At 42.2% G+C, this 25,814-nt stretch overlaps 1 protein-coding gene across 3 annotated transcripts in view; it reads right to left on the minus strand.

The window, feature by feature from the left end:
• Positions 1–25,814, minus strand: part of CTNND2 (catenin delta 2) — a 968,406-nt gene that overhangs the window by 423,401 nt on the left and 519,191 nt on the right. Inside the window, exons 6-7 of one of the 3 annotated variants that reach the window (XM_060091588.1) lie at positions 15,452–15,624; positions 1,044–1,620 (exon numbers count right to left, since the gene is read on the minus strand). The exons of the other annotated variants lie outside the window; for them this stretch is intronic. Coding sequence (XP_059947571.1) covers positions 1,044–1,620; positions 15,452–15,624 — 750 coding nt within the window. The remainder of the gene's footprint in view (positions 1–1,043; positions 1,621–15,451; positions 15,625–25,814) is intronic. 3 annotated transcript variants of the gene reach the window in all.

Raw genomic sequence — 25,814 nt, forward strand, 5'->3', positions numbered from 1 at the left:
ATGCTACTAGAGTGACACAATTACCAAGTACTTTCAAAAGAGGAAAAAAAAAAATAGACAATAAATCCGGGTTAGTTGTCAGATGTTTTAGGAGACAAAACTTTAGTCGTTCAATCATAGTGTCTCGTTTTAGCTGAACATATGGTGCTACCAGCAGACAATCGCCCGTTCAGCCTGATCTTTGATGGGCATAACAACCACAGAAATGTCACCTCCTCTGAACTGGCAGAGAAAAGCAGGCTTCATCCCCAAACCCCAGTCCAGCCCAGCTCCCCCGTTCCTTTAATAAGCAGGCAACAAACTCAAGCGACTTCATCGCTGGTTACTTTTTCCCCATTGCTGGTATCTATGTAATTTCAATGACAGGTATGGGAGCGTCCTTTCCTTTTCCCAGTGACTAAACTTAGCCAAAATATAATAAATTCAAGCCATCACAAAGTAGTAAAAATTCAAGGCAATTAATCATGGGTTACTTTTTCACTACTATTGAAATCTTTGTAAGGTGAATGTCTGCTTTGGGAAAACTCCTTACTTTTTTCTACAACTGAATGTAGATAACTACCTGGGTGATCAGAGAAACTGTTATTTTTATTCTCTGCACTCTTTTTCTGGATACGATCAACAGGTCTATGTGATTCTTTATTAAACTCGACTTTAAGGATGGATATCTTCGTCTTCAGATTGGCAGGGGGTGGGAGGGAGAGAGAGGGAGAGGGAGAAGGGGAGAGGGGGACAGAGGGAAAGGGAGAGAGACACACACACAGAGAGACAGAGAGAGTGAGAGAACGCTAAGAGTTTGAGAGACTGCATTACTTCCAAACAGAAGCAACCGATAGCTTTGAGTTTAGATGCTACCACAGCCTACCTAGGGACACCCTGGCCTTCCTTTCCTTCAGCGGATGCTCAACACCTGCCCACGGACACGCCCAGCCTGAGTCGGCTCCAGCCCAGCCGCCTGCCTGCCTGCCTCCTGCCCGGGGCCCCAGCACGCGCCCAGGCGCCCCCGGGGCCGAGCCGCGGGAGGCGGGCGGCGAGCCCTTTACCTGCCAGGCTGCCCGGCCTCTGGAGGGTGGCCGTGGCATACAGCTCCTGCGTGTGCTTGCCGTACGGCTCAGACGCGTGGACCAGACGCTTGGTGGGCGACAGGGTGGCGTACGTGCCGATGGTGGAGCTCAGCTGGTGGATGGGCGAGGAGGAGAGGGTGGACTGCACGGTGGGGGGCGAGGTCACGCGGATCGGGGACAGGCCGGCCGAGGACACGACGATGTTGATGGGCGAGCTGGTGCTGTAGGACTTGGCCAGGCGGCTGGGCGACTGCTTGGGCGAGGAGCCGCGCGGCGCGGCGTAGGAGGCGCCCTCGGGGGCCGAGCCTCCGCGCTGCAGCTTGGTGGGCGAGCCGCCCTGGGGCGCGGCCAGCGGGGAGCCCCCGCGCGGGGGCGCGGGCAGCGTGGAGCTCGAGTAGTAGAGCGCGGCGGCGGCGGCGGCGGCGGCGGGCGGCGCGTCGGGCAGGTGGAAGGCGCTGCCCAGGCTGGGCGCGAACGGCTCCCGCAGCGGCGGCGGCGGCGGCGGCGGCGGCGCGGGCTCGGGCCCCGCCAGGTGCCCCGCGCGGCTCGTGGTGCCCTGTGCGCGGGAGAGCAGAGAACACGCGCTCTTAGCCAGCGGCAAGCAGAGGGAACCCCCCGCGCGCGCCGCCCGGCCCCGGCGACCCCGGGCGGCGCGGGCGCGCCGGGGCCCCCGAGAAGCAGAACCGCGCGGGGGATGGAGACGCACGCGCCCCTCCGGCCGCTCGGGAGCGGCTCCTGTCTGACCGAAAGGAAAAACAAACAAACAAAAACCGGAGAGCAAAGGGCGGCTGACCAGGGGATGGGGATCCCGTCTGACAAGTGGGACACGTATGCTGCTCACAAATCTCAGAGGTTTCTGGAAAAGCAGAGACATCGCAATAGTCCCCGAACGCTTTGAAAAGGCCGGCCAGCGGGGCCATCGGGATCTACTTGCAGGCAATCCCGATCTGTTAGTTTTAACGAGAAATTCAGGCGTCCAGCCTTTCCTCCCCCGCCCCTCGCCCCCCACTCGCACGGGCATTTCATTGGATACAGTTTCTACCTCTGAAATTGGCCAAGTTGCCTACTTATCTGGAGAACGTAAGAAATAAGCATACTTCGTGGAGTTTATTCTGTTGCCATTTTCCCGTTGGTTCTTCTTTGTGGATAAGTTAAAAGGAGGGGAAAATATGAAGTCGGAATAAATATGCTTGGGATTTCAGGCTTTAAAAGAAAAAGCATTTCCAGAGGAAGCAGAGCAATTGTAAATGAAAAGACTAAAAAAGCCTCCCTTTTCTAGATTTTAACGCTGGGCTCCAAATCTTTCAGCATCTCTCTCTCTCTCTCTCCAGCTCGCTTTTAAGAGCCCCCTGCAGCTGTGTCTTCAAATTGAAAGCCAGTTGCCTCTCGTCTATTTTCAAGAACACAAAAGACAACAAGGGCTGGGGTGGAGCTGGAGAGACAGTTGGAGGGGAAAGCACTTTCCTTGAATCTGGTCCAGAGACAAATTTGCATTCGAATGAAAACACTACATTGTCAACCACTTCTGGGCAGGAGCTCTGGGATCTTCCAGGCTTTCCCGGAGAAGCAGAAAAGTTTTTTGCGAGTAGGCTGGTGTGAAAAGGGGGTAGGGACTGTACACAGAAAAAGAGAAAGTGGGGAGGGCAGGTTCTGAAATTAGGGGTGGGAATTAGGTGGGGAAGAGGACGCGGGTGAGATGCAGGGAAGGGGGAGAGAGAGAGACTGAACAGATGCTCTACAGTAAGAGTTTCAATTTTGCCTCTTCACTCGCTTTGGAACGGCAATTGGCAAATAACAGACCAGGAACTTCCATCCCACACACAGCGTTCCAAATTTTATCTGGATGTCAGGTTCATGTGAAGATCGGAGGGAGTTAGTCGACCAATATCAAAATCCTCTATTAAGAGTATCCTAGATAGGAAGAGATTCCGTTGAAAGACATTCTGTGGGAGGTGTGTGTGTGTGTGTGTGTGTGTGTGTGTATTTATTCATATATGATGTATATATTTTACATATTTGCATACATGGGTATATATATATATGTGTGTATTCATATATGATGCATATATTTCACATATTTGCATACATGGGTATATATATGTGTGTGTGTATTCATATATGATGTATATATTTCATATATTTGCATATGTGGGTGTGTATATGTATGTATTTATCAATCCACTGACAAAGTTTCTCTCCTTGACCAAACTCTAGTCAGGCTCCTCTGAACTCCCTTCTCAACATGGCTCTGCACTGTCCAGTTTTAGCAAGAATACTCCACTCTCAGTGTCTGGTCACCCTCCATACCTGTTCCAGTTCCTCATTCTCCACCATCTCCCAGGCAGTGTCGCATCACTCTGGCCTGCCTTCAGCAAGAATCCTGTTAGGTCTGTTTAGCCAGAATCTCCCCCCAGCTCTGACATTTCCTCTTAGTGATTTTCCACCCACTGACCCCCAACCTACTCCTTGGTTAAACATTCCTCCTTTTCCTTGTTGTTTTCAAAATTGAGCCCAGTTCTATACTGAGGTCTCTCTTCCCCTAGTGCAATACTTAAATTCTTTTCTGAATCGAAACGGTATTTACTGCTTTAACTACTATCCAGTTCTGGTTTTTCTTTAGCATCACAAAGCAATTATTTTGAGTCCAACAGTAGGAGTGGAAGTAAAATGTAAGCTCCATGATTTTGTTCAATAATGCACCTCCAGCAACGAGAACAAGAAGGATTCATAGCAGAGATACCACGGATGTTTGTGGAATCAGTGAAGGAATGGTTCATAAAACTGGTCCCGAGGCTTTGGCATGAGGGTTTCCCTGGTGGAGAAGCTCTGCAGAGCTGGTGCGCTCACCTGGACCCCAGAGATATAGTCTAGTATCATCCAGGGTCATGGGTGGGGAGAAGAGCTGCTTACATCTAATTGTGCTTCCCTCCCAGTAGAAGTTCTGAGCATGAAATGTATAGCCTGGGCTTCTCAAACCTGGCTGCATGTTATAATTGCCAGGGGAACTTTTGAAAAAAAAATCTCAGTACCCAGGTTGTATCCACTAGCCATTTAATTCAGGATGTCTGGAGGGGGGACCCAAACATCAGGCTTTGGGGAAGCTCACCAGGTGCTTCTAATGTACAATCGAATATAAGAACAAGTCATCCCTCGAGCAGTGGTTTTCCAAGTGTGGTCCCCATTCCATCAGCCAGCATTAGAAGTAGCATCAGCATCACCCCAACTTTACTAAGTGGGAAACTCTGGGGGGGGGGGCCCAGGGATCTGTGTTTTATCATGTTCTCAAGGTGATGATGATGCTTGTTTAAAGTTTGCAAGCCTGTGATCTAGAAGCGATTCTGATTCAGGGCTCTGAAGTGGGCCTGAGGGTCTGCATTGCTAACAATCTCCTGGAAGACGCTCCTGGTCTGAGAACAACTGCTAAGGTGCAGATAGGGACTGTCTTTCTTCACTTTTCTTTGGAAGCTCTCCTGGGGCCTGAGCAACATTCCACTGTGCAGAACTCAGCTTTCAAGTGACAGAAAAGCCTCCAACAGGAATTTCTGGAAATCCTTCCCACAGGAACATGAGGAGGAGAAAGAACCCCAGAGGGTCTAAGGAGAGTTCCCTGCTTACAACAGGACAAATACTTTTTGGTATGTCTTGGATATATAATATTAATAACCCTATGTGACATCAAATATCCTATTCCCTAGTAGCATAGTTTTCAATAAAATAAATACTAAAGTACCCTAATATAAATTAAAACAACATCATGTAGTATTCTAGTCTTTAAGTATTAGAATAACATGGATCCTAGGGAAACCTTGAATAAATTTTGCAGATAATTTATTTTCCCTTTAATATCTTGGAATTTCCAATTGGAGAAGTGCTAACTCTGCTGAATATTATTCATAAGGATTTTTAAATGGCCCCCAAATCTATAAAAGTTTTCAGAACCGCCAAACTATTTCCAGGTATTTTGACAGGCTATAGCAACCAATTCAAAAACCTTTTAAAATACGGTAGGATCTTGGTGAAATGTTGCCAGTAACTTTTTTACAAGAAAAAAAGAAAAACATAAACAATAAAATTGTATATGCATTTTAAGATGGGTATTGTCTATGTTGGAAATGTTCTATATCTGTACTGTCTAATATGGTAGCCACTAGACACATGGGCCCTAGACACATGCACTGGATTTTAATTTGAATTAATTTGAATTTAATTTGAATTAATTTGAATTTAAACTGTCGAATGTATCTAGTGCCTACCTTCCTGGACTGCACAGTTAGGTAAGCCCTTCTGCAGTTTTAAATAAATAATCTGGGGGCATTATACTCCATTCCAATAGTCTACAGAATAAGAAGTACCTAAGAATGGTCCTTAGCTAAACAGAAACATCTATTTTTAGCATCAACTGAACACAGAGTAATCTTTGGGGAGCTTATCTCCACTCTTGTGTTTATGTTTTGTTCCATTATGTAATTTCATTTAGCAACTCTTAGGGATACATTTCAAGACAGCTGCATGATTCATAGGATGGTTTATTATGACCTAGGTCATTGGATTAAAGATAATATAAGCACATTTCAACACACATAGAATTTCATCTACTTTACTGTCATGGAAGCTCAATTCTACCTTAAACATATGTTAGAACTATAAATAAAGCTGTAAATCCAATGTTAAAGTTCCAAAACTTAACTTTTTTTTAAACTAATGACTACTACATCCTACTATTTGAAAATGTGTGTGTACAAGTGATCAGCATTGAAAATTTTTTTCCTGATAATGATAAATAAAAGATAAATGATGATATAAGATTTTTTGGAAACATTTGGAGAACATGGAGCCCCAATACTGTCCTGAATCACACAGTATGGGCTATTGACCAGGACAATTCCTACTGGGGCTGTCATTCCCAGCTCTTTGAGTCAGTCTCAAACCAAAGGACCACTTAAATTGTCTTTCCCACCCCTCCAAAGTGCGGAACTCATCTATGTGAAATTGACAAGGAAGCAGATCATTATTAAGTAGATGCTCTGATTAAAGCGTTTCCAGTAGACAGAATCTGGTGCACATTATCTTGACATTATTTTGGAGATCTAAAATTGCTATATTTTTGTTGTTACAGAATAATATCTGGCTCACAATTACATTGTTTGTTTTGTTTTATTTTGTTTTTTTATTGGGAAGTTCCAACCCCCAAAATTTGGGTCTCTTGGACCAGAACATGGCATTAGGCCTGAATACTCAGCATAGTTGTTTCCTGACCTTTTCAGATTATATCTTCTGTAAAGAGGGTAGAGACAGCATAAGGGTGACAAGGGGGAAAAATTCTTCAAACTTGGAAACTTATTTAAGCCTCACTCTCGATTTGGCAGCGCAAAAGACCAAAACAAAAACCCAATGCTTACAGCCAGTTAACAAGGGACTTGACAGCCTGAACTCTCAAAGGAATCGTGACTTCAGATCATGAGTTAGCACTGTCACCGAGCACAGCCACATTTTACGGAGCAGACCCATGATTTACAAGCAGTCCTTGTGAAGATGCATTTAGACCTGCCAAGTTTCCTGGAATTGTCAGTGAGGCCCCTAACTCTGGGTCAGGAGGAATATCTGCCCAGAATGCTGGGCAGCCGGGCCAGCAATGTCAGGAATGGGAAGCTGGAGCCTGCGTTTTGTGGCCTCCCAGATGGGAGCCTAATGACTTGGGATCAGCAGTCTGCTCCCCCAGCACCTGTGTTCATCACTTTTCATTTTCCTGGCATCACTCATCTCATGGTTTCTCCCTTTTGTAGGCCACCCTGGTTGTAGGGACTGAGGTCACTGCCGGGAATGGTGCCCCTGGGCACAAACGGTGTCACAGAGGCAGAGCTGGAGAGTACGTGTCAAAGGAAGGCAGAGGCATCAGGGCCAGCACCACAGAAGAGCCCAAACACAGGAATGGAGGGTGGATTTGGTGGGAAGGAGTCTGGCTGGTGTTTGAAGGAATGCAAATGCAGATAGGGGTAAGTGGCGAGAAAATCATAGCGATGACCAGAGAACATTCTTTCAGTGAGTTAAGAAGCCTGAATAACTTTTGAATACAAACAAAAAAAAAAGAGAACTTGGCTTTAAGATGACATCTTTGAAGAAATCCATTGCTAAACCAGAACGATCTGGTAACATGATTTTGTAGTATCAGCTATGCGCTGCTGATTAAAATGTCTGAGAATGTGTTGAACTTTCTAGGGTAAGTTGGCACAGGGTTCTAGGCTTGCACAGGAAGATGGACAGAGCCACCTACTCTCACAACTTGGAAAGAAGAAGAAACAACCAACTCCAAAGTGCCAAAGTCTCATTTCGGTACTATATGAAATGTGCCTGTAATACAATACAATGCAAGTAAAATGAATCTACACCCCCAAAGTAAGTTTTGTGCCCTTGACTCTCTGGGATGAAATCAATTTGCTTGAACACTACTATCATGGCTCCCAAAATCTCAGTAGCTTCTCTTTTGAAATTGTCCTCAGAAGAAAGGCCACTCTCTAAATAATTCCCAAGGTAGAAAATCCTGGTTCTGTGAGAAAGATTTGATTTTGGAAATAGCCAAATAAAATCAAGTGCCTTGTCTAGCAATTCCTTTGAGGAGTGCTGCTTTGGGTGAAAACGCATATGAAACATAAAATGAAGAGACAGCTTCTGTGCACAGTTCACACACCATCCCTGAAGTCACCACCACTGAGATGAGGTGAGGAAAGGAAGGCTGGGTTTACCTGGTGGTGAAGTCACACTAACACTGAAAGGTGGTACCCAGAGCAAATTAAACTTAAGTAATAGCAAAATGAAGACACTTGAAAAACACTTCTTCCTCGGAAGAGAACATCTCAATTAAATAAGAGCTATAATGTTTGAGATAATAATGGGGGCCACCCTTATTGCCTTCTCTTTGCATGAGGGCCCCCAAATTGTGGAGGATCAGGAGGGAGGGATGGAGAGAGAGAGAGAGAAAGAGAGAGAGAGAAATACCTTGCAAACAACATCACCCCTGTCACTGCAGTCAGGCAGAAGGAGAAAGGGGTGGTAGTGGTCCATTGCCCAGGACCCCTAAGTCACTAGTATAAACAGGGTAGTGCAGCCTTCTGCATGCTGGGTACTGGTTTTTCCTTCCCTCTGACATCCCTTTAATAAAAGTATGATTAGGGTCATCATCAATAAATATTCTCAAAAGTATTTCACATGACCATTTCTATGGTCTACCAAGTGGAAAGAAAAGAGAGAAGAAAAAACTAAAACAATGACATGAGTGTCATATAAATTTATCTTTAAGAGAGATTTCTTTGATGGCAACTCTTTCCAAAAAAACATGAGCCTTGGCAAAAATACACTCTGTAAAACTTTTACTTCAGCAAGGGGCTCACTTAGTATAACTTTAATACCCCCAAACTTTTGCTCAGAAGAAATGTTATAGTAAAACACGTACACACCCTCCCCACAATGAGAAATGTTTCAGTTATTGAAACCAGATTAAATATATTTCTACTGGAAAGAGAAAATGGATAAGATTTTAAAGCAGAGCATTGAGAAAGGATTTCCCACAGGTAATCTTCTGAAACCTGTCTTAAAGACAAATAAACTGCCAGTTTCCCACACAGTATACAAAATGACATGATTTCTCCTCTAAATGCAGCATAATATATACATTCTACACTAAAGACATCTCACCAATTTTGTTTTCCAAGTTTTTTAGTGACTTTTCTCTTTACAGGTGCTACCAGCAACAACTTCTTTCCTAGTTCAACAAACTGGAGTGATGTCACACCAGCTCTCTGTATAACCTTTTGCATTCAATAATCAAGAAGCAGGTGTTTATTGGGGGACTGCCGCCTCCTTTGAGCCCTGTGTGTCTCTGTGTCCATCCCACCACCATCCAGAGTTCTCCATCCCCTTGACCTTCACATCTGTAAAAGTGCACCAATAAGCAATATTCCAAACTCGTCAGCCTCTGGCAGGAGCGAGCAGATGGTGTATTTATAATTATAATATAGCACAAATGAGAACTTTTAAGACATAAAAGGCAGTGCAACATTAAATAGACAGGTCAGATCAAAAAGAAATGGCAATTTGCTTCTCGAAGAGCTGACTGCTTTTTTAGTGTATCTACCACTGTTCAAGCTTTATTTTAGTAAACTATCATACAATTCTTAATTTCCTGCAGTAAGCAGGCATTTCCTAGGATTATGAACGCACACAAGGCTCACTTCAGCTCTGCTGGACATGAAAGTGGTTTTAAAATCTTTCAGTTCCTGTACTTCTTTGCCAGTATTCTGTGTACAGGTGTATACTTCCCTATTTCTTGCTTATTTTGTTTCTTTGAGGAAGGAAACACTTGATAAGACTACTTTGTGTTTGGCCATGAGGAGAAATCAACATTTTTAGAGGGACTCTTCTGGGCCAGAAGTTTTACGTTCGGCATTTCGTATAATGCACAGGAAATTGGATGTGAGTGGAAGCAGGCAAAACCTGGAGAAGACCCAACTTCTACACCCATCCATAGCCTTTGCAGTATGAGCATCAAGAAGAAGGCTGTGGGACTTCCCTGGTGGCACAGTGGTTAAGAGTCCATCTGCCAATGCAGGGGACATGGGTTCGATCCCTGGTCCAGGAAGATCCCACATGCCACGGAGCAACTAAGCCCGTGTGCCACAACTACTGAGCCTGCACTCTGGGGCTCATGAGCCACAACTACTGAGCCCACGTGCCACAACTACTGAAGCCCGTGCGCCTAGAGCCCATGCTCCACAACAAGAGAAGCCACCACAATGAGAAGGCCACACACCACAGCGAAGAGTAGCCCCCACTCACCACAACCAGAGAACAGCCCGCATGCAGTGAAGACCCAACGCAGCCAAAAATAAAATAAATAAAATAAAATATTTTATTTAAAAAAATAATAATAAAAAAAAAAAGAAGAAGGCTGCAGTTTGAGGAACATGATGAATATTTGGTGAACCCTGGGCCAGTCACTCAAGATATGGAGATTAATTTTGTATGGTTTCCTCTCTTGCAGCAAGGCCATCTGACAGGAAGAGATAGACTTATATGCAACTAACTATAGGATGTTATAAGTGAAATGACAAAATGATGCTTTCAACACATAAGTCGGGCCACGTCGTGCCTCTGCTCAAAATTCTCTGCCACCTCCTCTTTCCACTTCCAGTAAAGGACAAGGTCATCATGATGATCAGCTGATGGCCAACTTGGCTTCCCATCTACTTGCAAACTCCTGCTCCCCTCTCTGTCCACCTGGGCCTCCTTGCTGTCCTGTCAACATGCCAGGTCACCTCATCCAGGAGCCTCTGCCTTTGCTGTCCCCCAGACAGCCACACAGCTTCCCTCTCTTCTCCTTCGTGTCTTTGCCCCAAACTTGGGACAAAGGCCCCATATGCCACACCCCATCCTGGACTCTGGAGGCTGCTCATTCTAGTCTGCATTCCTCCCTTCCTTACAGAATTCATCACCTTCTAACAAACTATGCAACTTACTTATTCACTGTGTTGATTTTCTGAATTCCCATTGCTGCTACTAGAATATCAGTTCCTTGAGGACAGGGATCATGTCTGTTCTCTTTACTTCTCCAGCCCAAGCACATATAATAGCTCATGGCATACAGTAAGCACACATAACATCTTGAAGGCATTAAAGAATAGCCCAGAGATATATAAATGCAACCGGAAAAGCAGCTCTGTTTTGATTGGGGCACCTCACAGGAGCCACACAAAGCCCAAGGTTGACTCAGAGGAGGAAGAGAGGGATGAAGGGGTAGTCTACACACAGCCTGTTTAGAGGCTGGGCTGGGGAGCTTGCAGGGTGGCTGAGCAGACCGCTGGGGTGGGGCAACGAATAACTATGAATCAGCTCACGTCACTTTCTGGAAAGGCCTTGGGGTCTGATGGGAAGGATTTTACGCTCTCTCTCTCTCCTCCAGCCCAGTCCCGTGAACTCATCTTAGAGTCTGAAGAGAATGACTTTCAAGGATTTTAGTATTTTATGACAATTTTGTGACTCACAGTTCTTTCAGACTGACATGGTAGGGAAAGGCAGGCTATGCAGCAGGGCCTGGGGTAGAGCCTGGTGATGATCACCCAACAAACATTTATTATGCTGAATAAATGAGCATTTGTTAAAAATTGAAAGAATCTTTGAACATGATATTCCTTTGAAATTATATTCTGACATGAGTTATGAGCCAGAGAGAAAACCATTTGCTTTACTTTAGAATCACACATTTTTTTAGGCCAAAAAACAAAAGTGTTTTTGTGTTACTTGATTATTGACCTTATTAACCTGGTCTGGCATCTGTGAGCCATTACTTGAACTTTACTGGCCCTTTCGGCAGTTTATGACGATAGGATATTCTAAAAATCAATCTAGCTTGGAAGGAATGAGCCATTCAGAATATTGAAAAGAATGTGTCACAGGGCTGTGCAAAACCACTGGAACAGAGGGATTCTTAGGATAATCTGAACAAAGGAGATGTTACGGGAATGGGATGTAGCCTCCCTACTTTCAAGGGTATAACACTAAATGCTGAGTAAAAATACTGATTTACTAGTTCAGCATTTCTCCGATATGATTTTGAAGTCACAATAAAACACGCCTTTCACACTACAGCATATTGAAGCTGGAAGTGAATCATGGTACCAGATCCGCCACTTTGCTAAAATAAACAGGATTCAGCTCTCCACCAGCAGCCTCACTCCTGCTACTAAAGTGGATTAGAATAACCCTCTGGGGTTTCCCTGGTGGCACAGTGGTTGAGAGTCCGCCTGCCGATGCAGGGGACACGGGTTCGTGCCCCAGTCCGGGAAGATCCCACATGCCGCGGAGCGGCTGGGCCCGTGAGCCGTGGCCGCTGAGCCTGCGCGTCCGGAGCCTGTGCTCCACAACGGGAGAGACCACAACAGTGAGAGGCCCGCGTACCGGGAAAAAAAAAAAAAAAAAAGAATAACCCCCTGGTTTGAATATTCAGACTTCAACCACCCACCTGTCAAGTAAATGAGTGTAGGCCAGTAACCTTTGGCTCAAACTGAAGTTATCACCTTGAACATGCACATTTATAGATGCCTTCAAATATAGAGCTTTGATATCTTTACAACCAAGTTTTCTGATTAAACTTTAAGGCAGACTTTTAATGTGAGGCCCAATCTGTCCTTTGACCTTCCACTGTTTCACTTCCATGGCGGATGACAGAAATAACTCCAGCAACATGGAAGTAGATCAATCACCATATTGTTTGCCCACATGTATAGGGTCAAGCTGTAGATGTATTTAATTGAAACAGTCAACATATAAAAGGAAACCTGCGAAACACTCTTTTGAAATTAGACTTCAATTCAGTCAAGAATCTGTCCCCATTCTTACTACTGCTGCCTTAAAATGGTACAACTTCTCTAAATGTGTTGAGTTTTAGTTTTTGCATCTTTAAAATGTAAATGTTAGGACAGCCCTGTTGTGGGGATTAAATAAGAGGATGTATGTAAAACAGATTACATCCAGGCCTCAATAAATGGTAACGATTAATTTTATAAAATTTTATAAATAAGAACGCTTTCATTTAACAGTTAGTCCTGTGTGTGAATTGAGCTTATAAGATGCTCACAAATCAAGTTGATAATTAACTGATTTTTTTATTTTGATACTGATAGTTCCATTTTCCATGATGCTCAGCTATGGGAAATCTGATTTTTTTTTTTCATTTGACTTAATGTTTTCAACTCAAATTATAGGGGTCTTAGATATTTATGAGAAAAAGCCAAGGATGAGTATGAAATGAGTTCAAGATAAAAATAAAAGAAAGGCAGAACTTTATTGTTTTACTAGCTACATGTCTTAGAAGTTCTAGAAAACTGGTAAAAGCTAAATTCATACCTTCCATAGGTTCATTTGAGTATACAATATTCCTTATTTCTGAATATTTCTGGCCCCTTGGATCTAGAAGTGTGGACAGATAGAAGGGTAAAAAAAGGGCTGTAATCCACTTGTTTGCTTCCAAAGGATTCAAAATTACATATATTCCACCATGATCACTGTATCACTGTCAAAGAGAGTCAGTATAGATGGGAAGATGAAAAATAGTTCCTTTCGAGAATGGGATGCTTTTGAGAGAAAACAAAAACAAAAACAAAAACTATACCTAGAGAAAAAATATCCTATAGCTTCCATTTCATCTTTTAATAAAACAAAATGAGATTTAAAAAATCTAATAACGTTTGCTATGCTAATAACATCATTCAGTATTTCAAACATTATATAATGTTCTTATATAAGCAAATAATAAGGACTATTTTGTGTATATGATAAATGCACGTATATCAAATAATTTTTTCTAATTAATTAAAAAACACTTTTTTTACACATTCCCTCTTGTGTCCTAAAACATTTCTGTAAGGGAGGTAGAACAGACCAGTGCTTTGAAAGAGCAGTGATCCAGGAGCTGGGAAATAGCACAACTCCAGGGCTAGTCTGTGTGCGTGGACCTGGACTCAGTGACTTCGAGGTCCTTCCTTTCCCAAGCACCATACACCTCCAGTTCTCCATCTAAAGTGGGCGCACCCTCTGAACCAGGTCATGCACTAGACCACCACGGGGGGATGGGTCCATCTCAGTGGGATGTTTTATTTACCATCTCCTTTTATTCACATAACCTTGGCATCATAAGAAGGTAAAAGTTACAAAGCCACTGATGGATCAGGGTTTTACCTGAAACAGACAATCAAGTTTTTAATAGATAGCTGGGACAATCATTTAACTTTAATAGTTGAAATGCACTGAGACTTTTCATCTTATGCTTCATTTATGTTCATATCACCTTGAAAAGCATCTCACAATGACCGTACGATGCCATTTAAAAAAAAATAAATGTATTTATTTTTGGCTGAGTTGGGTCTTTGTTGCTGCACGTGGGCTTTCTCTAGTTGCGCCGAGCCTGGGCCACCCTTGGTTGCGGTGTGCGGGCTTCTCATTGCGGTGGCTTCTCTTATTGCGGAACACGGGCTCTAGGCACATGCGCTCAGTAGTTGTGGCATGCGGGCTCAGTAGTTGTGGCTCGCGGGCTCTGGAGAGCACACTCAGTAGTTGTGGCTCACGGGCTTAGCCGCTCTGAGGCATGTGGGATCTTCCCAGACCAGAACTTGAACCCATGTCCCCTGCATTGGCAGGCGGACTCTCAACCACTGCGCCACCAGGGAATGCATGATGCCATTCTAACTCTCCCTGTCTCCTCTCTGTCTGCAGACATTTCTTGGGGGCCATGTGAATGGCTAGGGGCTAGTGATAAAAGATGAAAATGGCCCTGCCCTCAGGTAGCTTTTAGTTTAGTTGGAAAGACATATGGATGCATAATAACCATAACTTGGTGACAGAGATGAGTTTTGTTGTTACAGTAGCCTGGGGTAGGTAGTGGGCCTGGGGAAGTGTTTCTGGCCTAGAGGCACTGCCCAATAAATGCAGAAAGGATGAAATTAAGCTCTTCAGTTTAAGGAGTGCTTTTGGGGTTGTGGGTTCTTCATTCCAGGAATGAATGCACAGAGATTAAAAGGTCTCTGGCCCTTTTATACTGAAAATAAGTATAAAGTAGCTTACAACAAGATAGGCCTCCAATAGATTAATTCTGGAGGGTTAATTGAATATAGCCTGAACCCCAAAATTATCAACACTGAAGTATTAAGTGGTACACACACACACACAACACACACATTACAACATTTACATGTTTTTGAAAAAAAATTGAGGTTGGTAGCCACTTTTTACCAAGAGCTGATTTTAACTGCAGCTAATAAATGTGTACATTGAAACTATAAGAACAAGTACGTATCTTAAAGAAACAACTAAGGGCACATTTCAAAATCAAACTTGACAAAGTGTAACTATTCCTACCCTAATCACAATTATCTTCAGAACAGTTCTGTATATGTGTTGATGCATTTATACTGTGTTCCTTTATATGATTAACCCCAAAGAGTAATTTCATGCTTTTTTTTTTTTTTTACGGAGAGAAAATGTGTTCCAGGTGCCCTTACAAACTCAGGATATATGTCATATTTATATCACATATCAACATGGAAACAGGAACTAGGCACACATTTGCATATTTACATAGGTAAGTATATATAAAGCAGATAGAACACGAGCAATTCACAGACATTCCTGCAGAAGATATGCTTATAATTCCGAGTTACTCTATAATCTTATTGTATTATTCATTTCCTTCACTCACAGCACAGAGGGCATCTCTCCAAAGTTGTAAAGCACTCGTAAAAAAGGCAGGAGGGGACACCATAGCCATTTGACAATGCTGCTTCCTGCCTGGCTCCTTGGAGCCCGAAGTCCAACACAGCAGAGGGCCCCATCCCAGCACGTACCTGGCTGAAACTCTGGCCTGCACCTCGGGCTTGTGCACTGCGGGCAGGGAGCTGCGACGGGGCTGTCTCACCCAGGGCCAAGGTCTGGTTGCTATGGTAGCTGGCTGGATACTGGAAGGACCCTTCAGGTTTGGAATTGAGCTGGAGTGCACTCTGGGAGAGCAGGCTGGGCCCTGCATTGAAAGTCATTTAGAGCAGTAAGTGACAGCTTCAGTGAAGCAGAAATGACATGTATTATTTATTGAAGAGTAGCCTAGAATTATAACACGCACATGATTCCAGCCATCTATGCTTTGAATTCTGAGAACTAAAATGACTGTATAATTCGACTCCAGGTCTTAAGTGGGATTTTTTTTTCCTTTTGGTGGTTTAAAAGTTCTCCAAAGAGTGGATTATTTTTTCAAATGATCTCATCCTGACCTACATAAAGACATTTCTAAGAAGACAAATTAGTTAATCAAGCAGTTGTTTTTATATCAGACAATATCGGAAACATTTGAAATAACTGAAAGGTCTACCTATTGATACGTGTTAATTGCGCTTATATAATTATATCTCCTACTTAATTATCAGGATGCTAAAACACTCAAAACCTTCCAATCAGTAACACATTCTATTGTATAAATAGTGATGTAATACCTCAATGCCTGAAGGGTAGACAGTGTGTAAAATATTAATGGCTCTCATACAATGTAGAATTCACCCTGATCTCACATGATCTCTGATGGCTAGTTACCTTTGCCATCACAGCAATGCACAGTAGGAGAACAAAGAGGAGATACAGTGTTTAAATCAGTGCTGCTAACCTGGATGATACTACAAGTGGTGGAGAAAGGAGTCCTTGGCCTCATTATTTAATCATACTTTGTATGAGAAAATGTGGTTTATTTTCTTACTTTCTTTTTAGATGGGATCTTTGCCACAGTTTGCCCATTTCCTTTGTAAGCAGATTTTCTTTAATCAAATTTCATACTCACTTTGGGAATGAAAAGAAGTATAGAAGAGTGTAAGTATACTCCTATTTTCTATTGTGTGTGTTTGAGAGGGGACTGGGATAAGTGGAGTGAGTTGGGTGGGGGAGGGAGGACGTGGCATCACAAGTTTTCTCATGTTATCTTTTTTTTTATCTTTCTTTTTTTCTTTTTTTTTTTTCGGTACGCAGGCCTCTCACTGTTGTGGCCTCTCCCATTGTGGAGCACAGGCTCCGGACGCACAGGCTCAGCGGCCATGGCTCACGGGCCCAGCTGCTCCGCGCCATGTGGGATCTTCCCGGACCGGGGCACGAACCCGCGTCCCCTGCATCGGCAGGTGGACTCTCAACCACTGCATCACCAGGGAAGCCCTCATGTTATCTTAACCATAGTGCAAAGTCACTTCTTTTTTGACGGAGGGTAATTATATACACATGGATTATGGTATAATCATTATCCCATCCTTAATCTGCCTCCTTGGCTGTTTTAGACAATAGTATAATTTCTAATAAGTGTAAACAAACTTCAAGTTCCTTACTTCTTTCTTTCTAAGGACAGAACATGGCTTTTTATTTCAAATGAGATTGCAGATTTGACATGACATAGGCCATTTTTTTGCGGGAACATAATATGTCTTCTCTTAATAAGCATAGGTTCACATAATCTTTGCCTTCAAGACCTTACCCTTCCCTCTAATTCCCTGATGGAACGTCTAAACAATGCAAAAATAGTTTTTCATCATCAGATATTGGATAATAAGTCAATTAGCTAAAACAGATAAGACTTGGTATTTCGGAATCTATACGGTTTCTGGAAAAAAAGTCAAGCAAGGAAATAAAACCATTCCCATCCAGTCCCAATTTCATCATGAAGGGCATTACAAAAGTACGGTTGTAATCTTTTTTCTTGCAATTTAGAAAACAGAATCCCAAGAAAATAGTATATACCAGATGGTGAAGTTTGCGATAGCTTGCAAAAAATCATTTAATCCACACTAATGGTATAATAGGGCTAATCACCAGAATATAATGCATCTATGGGGAGTGAATTCAGAGTTTCATTCTGGATGCCAAGAACAGATTTTCCCCACTGCTGCTGTTGAAGCTGTCAGGCATGGAGACGGAGTCAAGGGGTGGTCTCTGATGCCCAGGCCATGGGCAGGCTGAGATGTGGGACAGCCTCTGGAAGGGAAGAGGGACCAATGATGGGGCACAGGCAGATGGGAACTGATTGCAAAGTGGAGGAGGATGAGGTAGGTACTGGGACGACAGTGATGAACTGTAGCCAAGGGCTTTCCCCCCGGTCCCTACCCTCCTGAAGGTCACAGCTAAATGGAGGGGAGGGAGTCACGGCAGAATAAGAGAGGGCCTTTAAGGTTAGTGGTCAGCATTTTACCTACCAATGGACAGCTTCCCACTGAGACTTCTTTGGCTATTTCTTTCAGGACAGTCCACCCTGACACAATGGCTTGCACTGGCCATGTCCCCTCCTCCACGATAATGCATCTCCAGGGTAATGAAAGTTGAAACAGATACAATAGTGCAAAGACTTTTGGAGATGTCAATAAAATGGAAAAAAAATCTTTAGTGTCATATAAATAATTTAACAATCTATAAAGCAAAAACATTGCATGTCCTGGTTATTTGCTTTTTTAAAGAGATGATGTGACTTTGCTCTGATGAACTTGCATATGTAGCTAGCAAGTCAAAGTGGTCAATTCTGAATAGATTCATAAAATAGTCTCTAGAAACCTACATATGCTCTCCAGGCAGGATCTAAAGGTGGCACTTGAGAGTACCGTTTTTGTTTTTTTTTAAACATCTTTATTGGAGTAAATTGCTTTACAATGGTGTGTTAGTTTCTGATTTGTAACAAAGTGAATCAGCTATAAATATACATATATCTCCATATCTCCTCCCTCTTGCATCTCCCTCCCACCCTCCCTATCCCACCCCTCTAGGTGGTCACAAAGCACCAAGCTGATCTCCCTGTGCTATGCGGCTGCTTCCCACTAGCTATCTATTTCACATTTGGTAGTGTATATATGCCCATGCTACTCTCACTTCATCCCAGCTTACCCTTCCCCCTCCCCATATCCTCAACTCCGTTCTCTATGTCTGCGTCTTTATTCCTGTCTTGCCCCTATGTTTTTCAGAACCATTTTTTTTTTAGATTCCATATATATGTGTTAGCATACAGTATTTGTCTTTCTCTTTCTGACTTACTTCACTCTGTATGACAGTCTCTAGGTCCATCCACCTCACTACAAATAGACAGTCCCATTTTGAAGCAATTTCAATCAAAAATATGATTTATGTGCTCCTGAAATATGCAACATGAAATAATCAAATCTGTGCATGTTTTATAGAATCAGTCGTGTATTTGATTAATACTCCATGAAAACAAACCAAGATTCTCTGTCTCATTACTTTGTTCACACATGTCAAGCACAGAACCAAGATGTACTTTGACAAAGGTAATTGTGACAATAAGCAATATATCATAATATTACAACCCTGACATAGCACCTGGCAAGGACAAAGCAGTCAGAACAATAGCCAAAACACCACATGCATTTTAGAATGATTTTCCCATTGCTTACTAGGTTTCAAATGAATGACCATTATTCACTCCAATTTTAGAGAGGACAGATATACAAGAATATGAAAAAGGTTAAAATTACAGGACACTTCTTAATTAGTTTATAATAAAAGTAAAATTTACATGTAACTAACTCTTGATTAGCTTTATTAACATTACTGTGCATTGGGGTAGAAAGTACAATTCTCCAGAGATTTCAAAAACATTTATAGTTTTGGGCTTTAAATGATTATTATTATTTTTTTTTCTCAAGAATTTAGGACTTTCCATCAAGTCTTGTTTGGGCTAGAGGTAAAATTAGGCTGTATTGCTGAGGTCATGAAGTATATCCACCACTGGGGGATGGGGACAATGTGAGAGGATTTCTTGGGATGCTCGGTGGGGACAGGAAGAGACTGGGCTTTAAAATTCCACCTAGGGAAATGGAATGTTGCCTTTAGTGTAATTTTTTTTTTTTTTTTTTTTTTTTTTTTTTTTTTTTTTTTTTTTTTTTTTGCAGTACGCGGGCCTCTCACTGTTGTGGCCTCTCCCGTTGCGGAGCACAGGCTCCGGACACGCAGGCTCAGCGGCCATGGCTCATGGGCCCAGCCGCTCGGCGGCATGTGGGATCTTCCCGGACCGGGGCATGAACCCGTGTCCCCTGCATCAGCAGGCGGACTCTCAACCACTGCGCCACTAGGGAAGCCCTACCTTTAGTGTAATTAATTGCTCCAGAAGAAACTTCAACTATGAGCAACACGGGCTTCCCTGGTGGCGCAGTGGTTGAGAGTCCGCCTGCCGATGCAGGGGAAACGGGTTCGTGCCCCGGTCTGGGAAGATCCCACATGCCGCGGAGCGGCTGGGCCCGTGAGCCATGGCCGCTGAGCCTGCGTGTCCGGAGCCTGTGCTCCGCAACGGGAGAGGCCACAACAGTGAGAGGCCTGCGTACCACACAAAAAAAAAAAAAAAAAAAAAAAAAAAAAAAACAAACAAACTATGAGCAACAGGCGATCACTATGTCCTATTAGGTCACCTAAAGCAGAAGGCATCCTCTCGCACGTATGCTTCCAGGACGTTGACCTAAGAGGTCACAGGTGACTTCTTTGACCTTTTTGGACCTTCCCCATCTTGGGACAGTCCTCAAAGATAAGCCCAGGGGTCCTATTCAAAATATCTCAGCCCTGGGGGCTAGGAAGGAGAGGGGAAACTGCTTACTGATGAATTGATAAAAGTCAAAAGAGTATGTGCCCCTCATCTGCTCAAGACACACTAGTTCAGGGACTTCCCTGGTGGTCCAGTGGTTAAAGACTCCACGCTTCCAAGGCAGGGGACACTGGTTCGATCCCTGGTCAGGGAATTAAGATCCCACACTCTGCATGGTGCGGACAAAAAAAAAAAAAAAAAAAAAAAGACACACTAGTTCCAAATGGACAGAGGGGAGAAATTCCAAAGGAACTACAGAGTTGAGGGACATGGGACCCGCCATTAATCCTAGGAGAGCATCTTAGTGTCATACCAATATCTTAATATGTCTTCAAATATCAATATATGAACTGACTAAAGACCACTTAGCAACCGGTGGAAAAAAATGCCCTTGTATCTTTGTCATTATTCTGAGAAGTGTAAACAGGGGTGTGGAGAAGTTAAGCGGTCAGCCAGTGTTGTACACTCCATAAAATGAAGATGAGACCCTGTTCTTGTCTTCCACCTTCAGCTCTGGGAGTTGTGGTTGGTTAACATCAAAGCATATTGAAGTCATATACACACATCAACATTTTAAGGTTGAAAAATTCTTTCATCAGTTTATTTGCAGGAGAGATCTTCATGCCTCAGATTGTGGTACTGCTTCCCCAAAAAACCTCTCCTTAGAGATTCTACATGTTGGCTGGAGGAAGTCTGCTGTCCTCCAGGAGTGGGGCAGAAGTCAACCTCAGCAGATGGAAAGGCTGAAGTGTTCATTTCTTGCATAAAAATTCAGACCCACTTATAGGTTGTATTAACATATACTAAAACATATAGTCAGTTTCTCCTTAAATTAACTAGATAGTTTAGAGTTTTCCTGATTATATGCACTCATTATCTTTACATGGATTTAAAAAAGACTTCATTTGGAATTGCTTATTCTAGTCTCCTTTAGCTAAATATTGGTCCCAGAAAACTGTAAACCTTAATTAAATTACATACTTTGCAATAACAAAGAAAAGGCCAGAGGTGTACAAAGTGGCATTCCCAAGTCATTATTTGGGTCACAATCATGCCAGTTGGAGCAGGTGTGTGTTGGAAAAAAATCCAGGACTGGAACTCAGCAGACCTGGTGGACTCTAGTCCATTTCCATGTTTATGAAAGCATAGATGATGCCGATGATGATGATGATGAGGAGGAGGAGGAGGAAGAAGAAGAAGAAGAAGATGATGATGATGAAGATGAAGATGAGGATGAAGAAGAAGAAGAAGAAGAAGATGAGGAGGAGGAGGAGGAGGAATGAAGAAGATGAGGATGAAGAAGAAGATGATGATGATGAAAATGATGATGAGGATATCAATACCTGCTCACATTTCCTGAGTGCTAAGTTCCAGGAACTGTCCTGAGCAGTTTACATCTATTAACCCCTGGAAGCTTAACAAGATCCCAATAAACGTGCTGTTATCCCCCTTTATGATGGCAGAGCTGAAGGTCCCAGTGACTGAGACCACACACACTGATGACTAGCGCAAGCAAGGCAGTCTGGTTTCAGAGTGTGCGTTCTTTCCACGCTTCATTATTTGTTCTCTAAAATTTTAATATCTACAAATTTGAGTACTTAATGAGATAATGGATGTGAAAGTGCTTGGAAAAATATAAACTGCTACACAAATGTCAGTTATTAGTATTATTATCTAATTATCTAATTACTGAGCCACATGATCTGAGAATAAAACCCTGATTGGAATTTGTCCTGAAAACCTTATTATAGTACTGTCCCATATATCAGTGTTTTCTTTCAACAGCCTGTGAGCTTTCATTCTGCAAAGGAGACATACAAGGCATAGATCATTAAAATGTCTTGAAATTAAAACCAAACCAAATAAAACCTAGTGTCTGAGCCAAGAGATGGGGAAGAGAAAGTTCTCTCTTAGCCTGAAATTCCCGTCTTTATCAACCTCAAAACATTCTCAAACTTCAAGTGTTGTTTAAATGTCACCTCCTTCATGCAGCCTGCCCTGATGCCTGATTGCCCCAGGGAAATTAACCCTACCCCCTTCATGCTATCTTAACACTCTGCATAGACCAGACTGAGAAATTTCAAGAGATATGTGTACAGTATTACACAGAAGGAGAGTAATAGGATAAAAACAGGGAGTCTGAACATTTATGTGAAAGGAGCAGGACTCTGGGATTGGATACTTGGAGACACTAGAGGCCAGGGATTTCTTGGAGTGCAGAGAAAGGAAACCAGTAATAATGGAGGAAACATGAACTGCGATAGTGGCCACTGTAGGAAGGAAGAGAAAGTACACATTTAAGAGGCATCTTTTTTAAAAAGCTCATCGGTATTTGGGGACTAAGTAGACAGGAAGGGAAAGACAGCTGAAATGACTGGCCACTCTTCAGCTCATCTCTAGCAGGATCTCGCTGACACTGCACTGGGTGCTGGGGAGATTCCCACAGTGCAGAGTAAGTCCTTCTAGAAAGCCGAGCAGACAAGACAGAACTCTTAGGGTCAGGTGCACACCTTCTGTTTCTACAAGTTTTAAGGTGATTTATTGGCAGTTGCTAATTCTGGTCTGCTTCAGTTGAACATCTGTCCCAGAACTCAGCAAATATTCACTAAAGGAGTGTGAAAAAAGCAAAAACTCCCCTCACATGTCATTCCAAGGGAAGGATTAGCAAGAGACATATGTTGGGGACCCCGTGTTTTGGGGAAGGACAGGCTTAATCTTAAAATTACAGAATTGTTGGAGATGGTGGGAGCTCACATAGTTAGAAAGGGAGTCTGGGCTTGATTTTAACACTGGCTCTAACAGACCTGACTCTCTTTCTAGGTCTTAAAAAATTTCCAAGATCAAAGCTTGGTTATATGTTAGTGAAATTTTAGGACAGAGATGTAATTATCTAAGTCATCAGTGGTGGAAGCTGAAGCCTCCAGAACAAGACAAGGTCTTTAAGTGGTAACTAAGATATCAATTTAATTCCAAGGAATTATTTTACCATCAAAAGAGTTATTGACAAGAATGCACTGAAATAAACAGTTATGAGATTTGGCAATGTCTCACATAGGCGCTCAATTAATGTTTTGTTAGGTTGTTAATTCAGGATAATCAGGAATAATAAACACACACGTTGAGACAGACAAATTCAGGATTGAATAAGTGACAAAGGCAGCTTTGTTTAGATTTCCGTTTGTCAGGAAGTTTAGAAACATTCTTTACTTACTCTTAGGTTAAACTGACTCTTTCAAAATAATATAAAATCTTATCTTTACGTAGACCATGAAAAATAAAGTCAATAATATTCACACACATCGATAACCGTCAGAGAATTTGCATTCATTTCCACCCTCTTGTTATCCAATCTTTGTGGAAGGCTAAGAATAATTTGAAGGTTAAGTATTATTTTATTTTAAATGAGAATAAAATCTTAGAGCAGCAACACATAAAAAGAAAGGGGAAATCTTTTAGTGGAAAATGTTGAGTAAGAAGAAAGGAAATAGCTAGTGGAAATTATATATACATATACGTGTGTGTATATATATACACACACAAAAGGGCTATTATAAATTCTAAAATCAATGAGAAAAATTGTCAATTATTTGTAAGGTGATTGAACTGATTTAAATCAAGCTTAAAGCACTTTAGTCATATCATATCTTTAGTCATAACTCTACAGCGTAAAAGTACTGACTTTTGCTTAAATTGCACTATTAATCAGTTTCATTCATAGCAGCAGTTTCTTCTTTATGGGCTTTGGATGAACTTGCCAATTTACAAACCCACTTGGAACAAGAGGTAGTTAGAAGTGATAAACTAGTTGTTTTCTCCTGATCTTCACTAGTAACTTGAAAAGATCACAGGTAGGAGTTTCACTAACCTAAAATCTACCATCCCTAAAATTAACTGAAGGCAAAAGCTTGAGTGGCCCATTTATGTAAGAAATCTCATGGCTGATGTGGTTGTTCTATAGGCAGATGTGTTCTTAAACTTGATTTCTAAGTCTCTTTCTTCAGAATATCAGTTTCATCTGGTCAGCTCCTTTCAATGTATAATGCTTTACTAAAAGTGAGAACTTTAATGGTCCCAAGAATACAGAAGTACTCATTCAGTTTTTAAACTGATTTAGATTCAATCAATGCTACTGGCCTAACTAGTCTGCTTTTTCAAGTTTGACTACTGTATGTGAAATAACCAAAGATGGGTAAAGCTTTCACACTAAATACAATAACTTAGTTTCTTTACATCTGTATACAATGAAGGGAAATAAGCAAAATGACATTTATCACAAAAAATAAACTTCAAATATAAAACTTTGGTTTAAAATGTACAGCTCAAGAATTTTACTGTGCATGGGATTTTTACATAATGTTATATTCATAGGATGGTATTTTTATAGCTTGCTCTAGTCCCCAACTATTTCCTTGAACAGTTTTGTCTTTGGATTATTTACTATTTAAAAAAATTAATGTAGCACAAAATGAGGAAAAGCATTACATATATTTCTTTATAAATTAACAGTCTAAAGATAATAGATTCATATTTCTCACTATTAATAACTGCAAAAAGAAATAGAAAATTAATACAAATCAGTATAGGAGAAAACAAAATTTAAAAGCCAAATTCTGAAAACATTACAATGTATTTATGGAATTACACTAGCTTAAAGAACCAGTTTTTGATTTGCTACAAATCACAGGCTTCTCCCTAGGTGCCTGCATGGTTTGCTCACACATTTATTCAGGCCCCTGATCAAGTATCTTCTCACAAAGGATGACTTCCTGGCCCTTTGATCATTCTCTCAAAACTAGAGTAGTTTTGGAACTTCCCTGGCGGTCCAGTGGTTAAGATGGCACTTCCACTGCAGGGGGTAGGGGTTCAATCCCTGGTTGGGGAACTAAGACCCCACATGCTCCAAAGGGCTTTAATTTACCATGAGTCACATAGAATACTATTTACGATACTAAAACTGGGAAGTGTTTAAAAGAGAAGGCTGCGTCACACACTTTCTATGAGCCGTCAGAGCGATGATGCTATCAAGTGCCACGTAGCATCCAGGAAGCTTCACTGAACACTCACCATGTGTGATTCTCATTCTATTTTTGTTGTTGTTTATTTTATTGAAGTATAGTTGATTTACAATGTTGTATTAATTTCTGCTTTACAGCAAAGTGATTCATTTATACATATATATACATTCTTTTTCATATTCTTTTCCATTATGGTTTATCACAGGATAATGAATACAGTTCCCTGTGCTACACAGTAGGACCCTGTTGTTTATCCATCCTATATATATAATAGTTTGCATCTGCTAACCCCAAACTCCCAATCCATCCCTCTCCCACTGCCCCCCCCACCCCACCTTGGCAACCACAAGTCTGTTCTCTATGTGACTCTCATTCTCACTCTCTCTCTCATTGTCTGAGAATGAGCATGGAAAGGCAAAGAGCATCATGGGATTACTGTGAAAATGGGTGCCTTTGCAGCCCCCCTTGAAAGGTTCTCAAGGACCCCCAGGAATCCCAAGTGCACTCTGGGAAACACTGCCCTACTCTACCCCCCACTGGCTTTGTCATTGCTGGAGGCAACTACCTACCTAACTTTATAGTATTTAGAGTGCT

Source organism: Mesoplodon densirostris, chromosome 3 (genome assembly GCF_025265405.1).
Source record: "Mesoplodon densirostris isolate mMesDen1 chromosome 3, mMesDen1 primary haplotype, whole genome shotgun sequence".
Lineage (NCBI taxonomy): Eukaryota > Metazoa > Chordata > Mammalia > Artiodactyla > Ziphiidae > Mesoplodon > Mesoplodon densirostris.